This window comes from Notolabrus celidotus, chromosome 9, assembly GCF_009762535.1.
Source record: "Notolabrus celidotus isolate fNotCel1 chromosome 9, fNotCel1.pri, whole genome shotgun sequence".
NCBI classification, from domain to species: Eukaryota; Metazoa; Chordata; class Actinopteri; order Labriformes; family Labridae; genus Notolabrus; species Notolabrus celidotus.
This window is the reverse complement of record NC_048280.1, coordinates 32,346,907-32,359,807: the sequence shown is the minus strand read 5'-3', so window position 1 is coordinate 32,359,807 and position 12,901 is coordinate 32,346,907. Positions and strand designations below refer to the sequence as shown.

General features: G+C 41.1%; 1 protein-coding gene across 1 annotated transcript in view; it reads right to left on the bottom strand.

Moving 5' to 3' along the window:
- The window catches only part of stxbp1b (syntaxin binding protein 1b), a 31,643-nt gene extending 19,126 nt beyond the window's left edge, over positions 1–12,517 (bottom strand). Inside the window, exon 1 of the mRNA XM_034692228.1 lies at positions 12,444–12,517. Within this exon, the coding sequence (XP_034548119.1) occupies positions 12,444–12,480 (37 nt within the window). The 5' untranslated portion in view covers positions 12,481–12,517. The remainder of the gene's footprint in view (positions 1–12,443) is intronic.
- Between the last annotated feature and the right edge of the window lie 384 nt (positions 12,518–12,901).

The window sequence follows — 12,901 nt, the reverse complement described above, 5'->3', positions numbered from 1 at the left end:
ATCATAAAACACATTGATATCTTGAAATAGGCCAGGAGCAGCAGGGTAAGAGAATTGACCCAACAACAACGTTCTCAAGCTCCTCACGGGGGATTCTGAAGTGTTCCCCTGCCAGCTCGTTCTTGGGTCACCGTCTAGTTGAACATGCCTGGTGCACCGCTAAAGGGAGGCAACCTGAGTAGAAGCCCGAGCCACCTCGAGGGTTGGAACGTAAGAAGCTTTGCCTTCAGGCTCAGCTTCCTCTTCACCACGATGGTCCGGTGCAACACCTGTACCTCTGCTGATGCTAAACCAACACGTCTTCCACATCACAATCTTTTTTAATCTCACAATGAACGAGACCCAGAGTTATTTAAACTCATTTAAGAGCAGAGATTCACTTATGCTGATAGATTCAAACTTCATCAGCTCTCAGAGACAAGCTGAGTCGATCACAACTCATTCCAACAAAGACACAAAACATCAGCACACAGCGCCAAGCTGCAAAACTTTATATGAGTTTGTGCTGGAATATGAATGATTGGCACATTGTCATTTGTCAATCCGAACCTGAGATGGAGTAGATCCATGGAGATGTTAAAGGTTGCAGTCCATCCGACCCTCAGTACACACTTTAAAAGTGCAGCAAAAACAACATGTGAAGTAGCATGCAGCTTAAGTTTGAACAAGTTCACCATCTGTTCACCTCTGTTTATTTCACCTTGTGTAAACTTTGTTTTTGAATTTGGTGTCTTTTCTTTGACTGTGATGCACACTGTGACAGCTGTCTGTGAAAGGTGTTGTATACATATTTAATCTTTGCTTGCTCACGTCTTGCTTCTCTATGTATTTACTTCCCCGTTGTAGAGTTGACTTTAAGCATAAATATTGTTGTCACTTCTGCAGAACGTGATGTTTCTGACTTGTGCTTTCCAAAAACAGATTTATGTGCATGTATTCCAAAAGTGAAAGGGATGCCAATATAAAATGAAACAAACTGAGAATTTATTCACAATATCGACAGCTATAAATAAAAAGCACCTATCTAGTCTCTATGAACTTGTTTACTAAAGAAAAATAGTTCTACATCCCTTAAAGAGTACAAAACTATAAAAAAAAATTGAGCAAAGCTAAGGTCAGAAAATCTGTTGCTCCTCATCCTGCTCAGATCAAAGCCCTTAACTCAGCGCACATGCTCAGTTGCCAATTTGCTCCAATCAGCAGCACCAATGAACTACAACAGGACACAGATATTCAGACCAGATAGACAAACATAGAAAGACATTACAGGGATAATTTAAAATAAATCCAAAATAATTCTAACCAAAGTCTCTTATTTCTACAAAATGAGTTAAATAAGGCACATAGACTTGAATAACTCCATGGCTCTAACACCTGTGTATCAGTTAGTGGTGAAATTCTGTCAGAGGAAATTGAAGCACTTTTTTATTGCTACACAAAATGTATAATTTCAAGAAATCTTGATTGATTCTTGATCATTTTCTTTCCTTGGCATAACGTGATGAGACATGGTTCTCCAAGTATTCCTCAACAACACATTCATAAAGTCTCTCAAAGCTGTTTATGAAATACAATCTCAGCTCCACCGGGAGAGATCCCAAGTGAACCCTGAGCCCTTAAAAAACACATTATACAGTGATAAGACGCGCACACAATCTCATGTCCCCCTGACTGAGTAAATCCTTTACATAAACCGCAGAGACACTGAGGGACGAGATCCTGAGGGGGGAACACGACTCTCAGAGCATCAAATTAAAACATTTACACTGGAGTTATAATAACACTGATACATCCCAACACATCGGGCCCTCGTGTTGATGTCCCAGTTTCCCTCTGCGGGGGTTTTAAAGCGACAGTCCAGCGTGTCACACTGCAGGGACTCAGTGTGGGAGGGGGGCGGGGTCTGCAGCAATCACTGCCTCTAATCTGCTTTTAAATCCTCTTACCCCGTCCACCGCTCCCCAACGCTATTTCTGGGACGTTTCTGTGTCAGCGGATGTTACGTCACGGGGAAGCAGCATCATTCACACACACACACACACACACACACACACACACACACACACACACACACACACACACACACACACACACACACACACACACACACACACACACACACACACACAAACTCACACACAGATAGACACAGATAAACACACAGCCATGCCCTCAGCACATTCATCGTCCTTTCTTAGGGACAAATGTCTCCTTCACAGTTTTAGGTTAGAAAAAAATGTTTGTACAAAACATGCAAGAGCACACTTACACACATTTGAGCAGAGACTCCCAACCTTTCTTCCTTAGAGCCCCCCCCCCCACACACACACACACACACACACACACACTTATATCTAAGAAAAGCTGAGCCTCCTCTCCCTAACAGAAAACATACATTATAGAAATAAACATCAATTTTAATGTTCTTACCAAAAGAAAAGTGAAAATGTGTTTTATCTACAGACACCCTGACCACAGGTTGGGAACCAAAGCATCAGAGTGAGAACATGACGGGGCATAATTATTGGTTATTATGTTCTCCTAAATTCTGCACCTTCATAATTTTTTATTATATCACAGCTAGGGCAAATACTTGATTCTGATTGGTCAACAGTCCATAACAACAGTCTGTTATTTTCTTGACAGCCCTGGTTCATTTGACACTGCTTTATTTACGTATGTTTGAAACAAGTAGAGTCTAGAGAGGTTAAAGACACAAAAACTAGGCTATGACAGAGAGTCCACAAAGTTGAAACACTGAACACGGTAGAGGATACGGCGTGTTTAAGGGCGGATAAATGGAGAGGAAAACGTCACAGACTCAGACAGTGACGAGGCTGCAGTGTGAACTGTTACTGTGGATACATCTCAGCCTGTCACAGAAAGTTTTCAATAGAAGAAATATGAATACGATTTACAGACACAATCATTTCCAAATCAATGAGTGTGATTTCATGCACTTCAGTATCCTGGTTATGAGTCTAGTCATGGTTTTGTTATGGTTTACATACACACACAGAAACCTGGTGATTCATACAGTATCTCTGTAGACATGGCCACTGGTGTTTATTTTTAACAAACCACAGCACAAAGAAATGAGACCACTGTGGTCCATTATGAGCTTAGCACTATTAAATACAGACATGGCGTTGCAGATATGATGTATCCAACTCGTTTCCAGCAACCATAGTAGAGAATGACTGCAGATATGTCATCAAGTCTAACTGGTGTCAGCCTGTCACTGCCACCACATAGGAGCAGGGAGCAATGGATGAGGAGAGGTGGGACTGGGTCGTCAACGGGGAGGTGACGGATTCAGAGAGAAGATAATTCACTCAGTTTCTTCACTGCTCTGGAAATAAGACGCTCTAGTTGCTGCCGCCATGTTTGTGCTGCTGAGGCTGTGTCTGTGCAGGTGGTCGGCAGCTGTCAGGAACCAGGGTAAGGTGTATCCATGCTGCAGTGTTCTGTCTTCTTTCAGAGTTCTACAGGTAGATAAATCAGGTTTCTTAAAACCGGGATGAGATTTTATTCTTGTTTCTAAAATCAATATCCACAAACACAAAAACGGGATGCTCAAAAACCCAGATCAAGTCCATGCACACACACTGAATATTTTCTGTAAGATTATTGACTCAAGAAGTAAGGAGCTGGCCCTCTTCACGTTGAGGGCCTGCTCACCCTGCCAGGATTCCAGTCTGCTTTAAAAACCATCTGGCTCTATAACTAACATAAAACCATAGACTGTATAATTAATGGATGCCGTATCCGTGATGTCACCCATCTGTTCTGAAGTGTTGTTTTGAAGCCAATCATTGGAGGGAGCCATACTGGAAATGATGAACGCAACCTTACTGCTGTTGAGCGAGTGTGAGGGAAAGAGGCGGGCCTTGAGCATCCTTGCCAACAGCGACAGTGTTCCCGCCTGTCAATCAAGTCAGTCAAGTCCTTAAATGGGCAAAACTCTGAATCTTAATATCTTCTGAACTTTCACGTTAGAAAAAAAAAACACCCCCCATACAGTGTGCGCTGATAGAGAAATGAGCTTTTCAGACCGAAGCCGTTTTTTTTAACAAGACTGTAAACATTTTTATTTCTGCTGTAAAGATTGTCCCTTTGAATGGGTGTGTTTTTGGTTTCTGGTGTTTCTGCAGCCAGCCTGGACGCTCAATGAACTGGTGTTTATCACACTTCTGCACGGGCTTCATATATTGAGACCGGAGGTTGCCGCTCGCATAAAACGCATGAACACATGATTTACATTCAGTCGAATTTTATTTCAATCAGGCAAGATTGATACCAGAAGCAGTTTTAGATTATAAGTATAAACAAAGCTTAATCTAAATAAATAAAATCTGTCATAATTTCTCCTTCGGTTCTGTGTTCTTTCTGTGAGCAGTGGCGGTTCTAGATCAATTTTACTGGGGGGGCCAGGCTGGGGCCAAGGGTGTTGTCAGAGGGACACATTCAACCCTTACAAAAGAGAGTGAGAAGGGCAAGGACTGGCTGAGAACTAACTGGCAAAACATCAGTGCAGGTTAGATTACTGTAACTCCCTCTTATCAGGCTGCCCCAATAAGTCTCTAAAGATTCTTCAGCTAGTTCAAAACGCTGCAGCTCGAGTATTGACTAGAACTAGGAAGAGAGAGCACATTTCTCCAGTGTTAGCTTCTCTTCACTGGCTCCCAATAAAATGTAGAATAGAATTTAAAATTCTTCTTTTAACCTACAAAGCCCTTAAAAATCAGGCACCCTCATATCTTAAAGAGCTCATAGTGCCCTATTACCCCTCTAGAACTCTACGCTCCCAACATGCAGGCTTGCTAGTTGTACCTAAAATCTCTAAAAGTAGTATGGGAGGTAGAACCTTCAGTTATCAGGCCCCTCTCCTTTGGAATAATCTACCAGTCAGGATCCGGGAGGCAGACACCCTCTACACTTTTAAGAGTAGGCTTGAAACTTTCCTTTTTGACAAAGCTTATAGTTAGAGCTGGATCAGGCTTGGACCAGCTTTTGTCATGCTGCTATAGGCCTAGACTGCCGGGGGAACTGGCGCACTGACACACTGGGATCCTAGCTCACCCCCTTCCCCCCAACCCCCTCATCACTTACTTTAACTCTGCCTGTCCCATTAAAGTTACTAACCATAGACCTTTCTGGAGTCCCTGAGCTCCATTGTCTCGTAGATTCCTCTGAGCTGCCGTAGGCGTCCTCCTGCTGTGGACGATCTGGACTCCAGCTGATACGGATGCGCTGGACTCCAGCGGCAGCAGCTTCTACGACTCGTCTCATCACTATCACTTCTCTCTCTTACTCTCCTCTATCTGTCTTTCCAGACCCAACTCGGTCGAGGCATGATGGCTGTCTAACATGAGTCTGGTTCTGCCTGAGGTTTCTGCCTGTTAAAAGGAAGTTTTTCCTCACCACTGTAACTAGCTTCATACTGCGATGTGCAATGCTCATAATGGATTAAGGTGGGGTCAGACTGAGTCTTACCCTGTCTTGAAGTTGGGTCTCTGTTCATAATTTGACATAGAGTGGTCTAGACCTGCTCTGTTTGTAAAAGCGTCTTGAGATAACGTTTGTTGTGATTTGGCACTATACAAATAAAGATTGATTGATTGATTGATTGATTGATTGATCCCTATATACTAGACATATATACTACTGTGTACTTGATCAACATGCAGACTGACATCAGCTGTTTGGATGTTTACACTCAACATGAGTCCCTTAGCGCTCTAAAGGACTGGAACCAAGTGCCACACGCATGTGTTCCGCCTGTAACATCGGCGAGATACCAAGCCTTTTTTATTGTGTAATATTATTTTGGTATGGAGGGGGGGCCAAAGGGGGGTCCAGGGGCAGTTTTACAGGGGCACTGGTCCCTGTTGGCCCCTCCCCAGAACCGTCACTGTCTGTGTGCACATGACCATGCAGTGTCATGTCTTTTTACCAGCGTTGGAGGAGCGTTTACCTGCTGATTATTGGCACGAGCCTCCAACTTACAGGACATGACACTCATCATTTCAAAAATGCTGGTGTGAACCACTCTGCAGGTTAACAGCAGTGTCATGACTCTGATGAAGACTCAATCTGCAGAACTCAGGGAGATAGAGGTGAATGACGGCCATCATTTTTGGATTGTACGAGAACAATAACTTGCTAATCACATTGAAACAGTTCTCCAGTGTTTCAATCATTTATAGACAAGTTGAAACAATCTATCACAGAAAACTTCCTCAGATGGATTAGATGTTTCTCACTCTGTCTGAGGGAGTTAGTGAGGACCACAGCTGATGTTAGCGTGAGTGAATGGATCTCTTTATCCAATTATTAAACAGGATTAAGAGGAAGTGTGAGTAAGAGAATGGGACGCCATCAAAGCTGCACGCAGCTGTCACAGAGAAATAAACAACAACAACAACAACACAATGCTGCTGAAGAGATGTGTTCAGCCTGGTTCATGACTTTGTGTTTTGTCTCAGTGACATGTTTGATAGGACTAGGGAACATGTTCACTTTGTGGGTATCTTATCGGGGAGGTCATGTTGAACACAGCTCTGCTTCTATCACCACATGAAGCGATCTTACTTCATATGCTAAGTTATGGACATGTTTGGCTTCTGCTGCAAGTTGTGCTCAGTTTACCACATCTGACATGAATGATCAGGGTGAGATGAGCGGTTCGAATTGCTGATCCTAATAAATATCCAGATCAGCTCTGATCCAATATTTGAGATCCAACTGATTCCAGACACTGGACGTTGACATGTCAGGGCGTCTTGGTCCGTGAGAGGAGCATGAACAAGGAGTATTCAGGAGTGGCTCCTGTTTGTGTGTTTATATCACTGCTCCCTCATTGTGACTGTTATCTGCTGTGTTCACACATCAACTCACCCTGACCTCACTCAGAGAGATACAAAAATCACATTTAACTGTTTTAAGTCACACAGTCCGCTCTCTCCAAGACAATCTCAGGAACTTTACAGGGGGGCATTTTGAAACAAGCTTTAACATGACCTTTCTAACTTTGCACATGCACGTCTACAAGTGTTTACATTAAACAGGCAGTGTATTAGTGTCAGGTGTAAGGAGAATTAAATCAAAGAATCAACATTTTCATTTTATGTTTGTTGCTTTTTCTGTTATTGTATTTCATGTATATTATGTGTGTTATGTTTGTTTTATGTGGACCCCAGGAAGAGTAGCTGCTGCGTTAGTGGGGATCTGAAAAAATCCATTCTGCCCCTGTTCTGATTTCTCCACCTTTCTGTAAATGCATGTGAAACAAGCCATTTCAGACTTCCGTGTTTTTGTTACATCACAACAATATCCGGTCTGTCAAGGAGTCAGAGCTCGGAGCTTGTTCAGCCCATAGACTGTATAAAATACAACTCAACCCTTCCTCCGTTTTTCATTCCCTGCACACATGTGTGCTAACAAGGAGCTTAGGAGGGAGGCATGCTAGTTGTAGGCTGTCTTAATAACAAAGGTTGGTTTTACTCCCAACGTCTGCAGATTTGAAGATCTAGTGGATGATTTTTATTTTTCATGGAAAAGTGCTAGCACTAGTTAGCATAGCCACATACTGACAAATAAAACAACAACAAACACTAAATCTGTGATCAATCGTTCAGAAAGGTCCTGCTGCCTTTCTGGCAGAGGTCAGTTTTACTCTCCACGTCTGCAGATTTGAAGATCTAGAGGATGATTTTTATTTATCATGGATAAGTGCTAGCGCTAGTTAGCATAGCCACATAGCTACATGTTCGTAGCTGTGTACCAAGACACACGTCTACATACTGACAAATAAAACAACAAGAAACACTAAATCTGTGACCAATCCTTCAGAAAGGTCCTGCTGCAGGCGCCTCTACATCAGGACCAGATTCTGGATCAAATTCAGAGGATTGAAGTAACGCGGGTCTGTGAGCAGCCGTGTATATTCAGCCAACATGTAAACATTAGATCAACGTGCTGGACAGCCGAGGCCACAACCACTTCCTGAGGGGGCGTGGTCAGAGAGAAAACAGCCTGTTCTGAGCAGGGCTGAAGAAGAGGGTTTTTCAGGCATGCCAAAATCTGATTTCAAAGAGTTGTTTTGGGCAATAAACTTTAAAGACAAGTTTTGGGGACCTCTTAGACCAATATATTTTGATGAAAAAAGCGTGATATGTCACCTTTAATTGGTGTTGCATTTTGGTAACTTTCTTCCTGAACTACGTTTACTTCATTCTTTCCATCCCACTTTATGCTTAATGATCCTTCTTTCCTCTCCTCCATTGACTTCATACTCAAAATGCAAATAATATATCCTCTTGTGGACGTATTTTCCTGCTGCCACCATGACCCCTCCCTGAATAAGTGGAGGAGAATGGACAGATGGATAAATCTATTTATTTTCTTTTTCCATGCACTCAGACAAAAGTATCACCTTAGTCATGCTTTTTGCCTTTTTTCTACATTAACTTAACTTCAGACATTTAGACATGATTTTCTCCGTTTTGGCGTTAATGTCAATATTTCAACTTAATTCTTGACATTTTGGCTTTGTGGTGACATTATTTCTCTATTTTCTAATATTGATTTGTTGTAGTTTTTGCCCAATCTTAAAATAAGCACCTCACCTTATTTTAAGATCTGTATTAATTAAACGACACTGGATGCATATTTTAATAATCAGATCACATCATCATTTCTGGGCTCTGAAATCATACCTCAGTTTGCTAAAATGTTAAGAGGGTTTATTTCAGGACTTAGTTTCATCCGGCTAGATAGAGAGAAGTCCTGAGGGATCGATGAGGTCCTGAATTACAATGTGTTCATGTCAGGCGTCTGCACAGAGGTTAATGTGTGAGGCCAACAGTGCTGCTCCATCCCTCTGTCACCGTATTATTCTTACGTAATCGTTCCACCACGCTCTGCCCTGATGCGACCCTGGTCTCTGATGGTGATCAGGTTCACCATCATTAAGTCTAATCCAGATCTGTGACTCTGAACTCCAGTGCACACCTCCTCATCAGAGCTGTGTGAGCGACAGACCACAGAGCTACAGACGGGAAAATAAAAGTCAGACTGTCATCAGCATGCAATGTTCCTAAAGAGCTTTCTTTGGTTGCATCCTTCACTGAGCTCCGTACAGGTAGATCCTAATGAGTCCGAGACCTGAATATTCCAGCTTCATGTTGACTACGTTTGCTCATCAGTCACAGTCGGTGTCGATCCTGTACATATCACACAGCTTTACTCACAGCTGAGGTGAGATCTGATTGTCAGTCACTTCTTTTATTATTATTATAGTGTTATTGCTAATAAGAGACACATTTTACTATTAGCGTTGGCATTGCCATAAGCCTGTATTACCTCTAGTTGTCTCTGTTGCCGTTCTGTGTTTTATCTCTATGCATCTGTCTCTTTCAGCCTCTCTCTCTCTCTCTCTCTCTCTCTCTCTCTCTCTCTCTCTCTCTCTCTCTCTCTCTCTCTCTCTCTAAACGTTGGTGAACCCAGGAGACCAGCTTCTGGAGTTTAAAGTGAAATGATTGACGTTGTCTTGCCGAAATATGTGAGGTCTTCCTGAAGAAGGCATTGTCTGGATGGCAGCATATGTTGCTCCTAAACCTGTATATATTGTTCAGCATTAATGGAGCCTTCGAAGGTGTGAAAGGTACCCATGCCATGGACTCTTCTGATCCCTATACAATCATGGATGCTGGCTTTGAACTGTGAGCTGATAACAAGCCGGGTGGTCCCTCTCCTCTTTAGAGCAGAGGACACAGCGTCCATGATTTCCAAAAAGATTGTCAGATTTTGATTCATCAGACCACAGGACAGTTCTTCCCTTCCCCTCAGTCCATCTTAAACGCGCTCAGGTCTGGAGAAGTCTCTGGTGTTTCTGGATCAGGTTTAGATGTGGGGTCTTTGTTGCACGGTTCAGTTTTAACCTGCATTTGTCGATGCAGTGATGAACTGTATTCACAGACAATGGGTTTTATACTGATTTCGAGCCCATGTAGTGATTTCCACTACAGAGTCATGTCTGCTTTTAATGCAGTGACTTCCACTACAGAGTCATGTCTGCTTTTAATGCAGTGACTTCCACTACAGAGTCATGTCTGTTTTTAATGCAGTGCTGCCTGAGGGCCTGAAGATCAGGTCCATCCAGTCTTGGTTTTGGTCCTTGTCCATTTGTACAGAGATGTCTCCAGACTCTGAATCTTTTAATGATATCATGTATTGTAGACGATGAAATCCACTAATGCTTTGTCATTTCACTCTGAGGAACACTATTCTGAAACTGTTGTACTATTTGCTCACGTAGTCTCACACAGAGTGGTGAACCTCTTCACATCTCTCCTTCTGAGAGACTCAGCCTCTCTGGAGTGTCCTTTTTATACCCAATCATCATGTGACTAACCGATCATCATGAACCTCATTAGTTAAGAGATGTTCCTCCAGGTGTTTTTTCAGCATTACACTTGCAGTCTCTGTCCCAACTTATTTTTAAATGTGTTGCTGACATCACATTTGAAATGAGCATATATTTTTTTATCAAACAAGAAGGTTTTTGAGTTTCAACATTTGATATGTTGTCTTTTCAGTCTTTTTTTCAATTAAATATAGACTTTAAAAGGATTCGCAAACTATCAAAATCTGTTTTTATGAATATTCTACACGTCCCAAACTTTTTAGAACTGGGGTTGTAATTCTTTGCCTCGACTGCAAAAGGATGTTGATAGCTGAGTAATGAGGGGTCTCTGTGTAAAGTACAGTCATTTTTACGCCTGTATGAATGTGCTGTATATAAGATAGGGTGGGATTGAAACGATAAAGATGCTACCTTGTGCAGAGAACCAAAGGAGGGGGCAACAAAGGCAGTGACAATCAGTTAATGGGAAACATTGGACGTTTGTATGAATCAAAATAAGATAGTATGTGAGAAGTTGCTTTAGATGGTAAACCTACAAAGAATATTTACCACAGGTCCAGTTCATATCAGCTCTGAGAAGCTTTGTTTCTATTGATCACCCAGCTGTCTTATATACTTCATTCTGATTGGTCAAAACCCTTTAACAGTGGCATTTCATTCTGAATAGTAGGGGTGATGCCACACATCATATCAAATCAATACCGGGAGTCCAGGACATCAATAAAGTTTTTAACTTCCCCACTTCCCGTTGACACTGTGGCAAAAAAACATACGCTTACAATAGAATCTGAAAACAGGATGGAGAATATTAAAAATATTACTCTCAATTAATTCAGAGACTAAAAACTTTAACGGCTGACTCCAACAGAGAAATAGACAAGAGAAAGCAAGACACTAGTGAGGGATGTTTGAACGCACGAGGAGCAGGATTATAACAGTAAAGCAGGATAATATTCAGAGTTTAACATAAAGGAAAATGTTAATTTTAATGTTAATTCAGAATAGCAATGACATGGAGGCGCTTCCAAACGTTGAATCTGGGGGGTATCTTTAGCTGCATAAATAAATCCTTTTTAAATCAATAAATTCAGCTTCATATCAATACTCTGAGTCAACTTGTTTGTTTGTTTAGTTGGTAGCTGGGTAATAACTGCAGTAATCATTCAAGGTTTTGTAAGCAGGTGATTATGTGAATTGAATCCTTGTTTCATCCTGCTCATAATACATCAGGCCTGAAGGCTGCTTTACTTGGACAATATCTGGTTATTATAATTATAATTATTCTTGGTATTTTTTTCTTGATTCCACTTTCTTTTCAATGAGAAAAATTCAGGCAAAAACACTCTTAATAGGCCATTTAATAACTTTTAACTTTGTTCTAAAAACAAAAATATATTTATATATTCTCTTGCACCTTCTCTAATAACGTTTTTTCTCTGGAAATGATAGGCTTTAACTGGAGTTTTTTAATGTATTCTAAATGCATGACATTATAATCCTCCCTCTTCTGTTTTACAGCATGCCTAAGAGCTTCATCTGACACATGTATTTGATTTTAATAACAATGAGTCCATAACATGTCGTGATGGCTTGCAGTGTACTGATGTACAGTAGAAACAAACGCTTGTTTGTCTCTTCCGTTCCCCTTCATGATGTCAAAGCGCTTAATCCGCACAGACTGAAGATTAGTGAGGCAGATTTACACAGAACCAAGCAGGACATCGAGCTCTCACAGACCATACAACAGCTCGATAAAATAAATAAAATCCCTTCAGAGTCACACATAACATCACTCTTAATATTTACTTTGGTGACATCCTTCATATTCATAATAAAATCAGGATGAATGAAGGTGAGGAGAGCAGCGTGGCTCGGGTGTGCGTGCGCGTCTTTGGCGCACAGAGTTCCCTAAATGTAAGTGTCTCCAGGAGAAACTAACTTCAGTAAATCAGCTGTGAACATGGCAGTAAGGTGAAAAAAAGATGTTTCAGTTAATTAAATAAAAACTTCTTACTTTCTCCAACGATAGCTTTTAGTCCCATCGGTGCCATGATGAGCTCTCTGCTGCGCGTCCACCTCCAATCATAAAACTAACAGACATACAGATACAGTCAAGCTTATCAGAGCGAGTTTACACTTCCGGAATACAAAATAAAAGTCTTCAGGTGGGAAGTCAACTCATTTCTATATAGAAAGCACCTTTCATAACTTCAAGCATCCACAGAAACAACAGTAATAGGTAAAAGTTGAAAAGGGATACAACATACTTAAGAACAAAACCATGACGATCAAATCAATAAAATAAAATCAGGGAAGTGACAGAATAATACATTAGGATAAAATCATTATAAAAAAATAATTATAATATAATCAGATAAATACCATAAAAATAAAATAAAATCATTATAATAGAATAAATACAATAAAATAAGATAAATACCACAAAACTAATTATAAAAATAAAACGTTAAA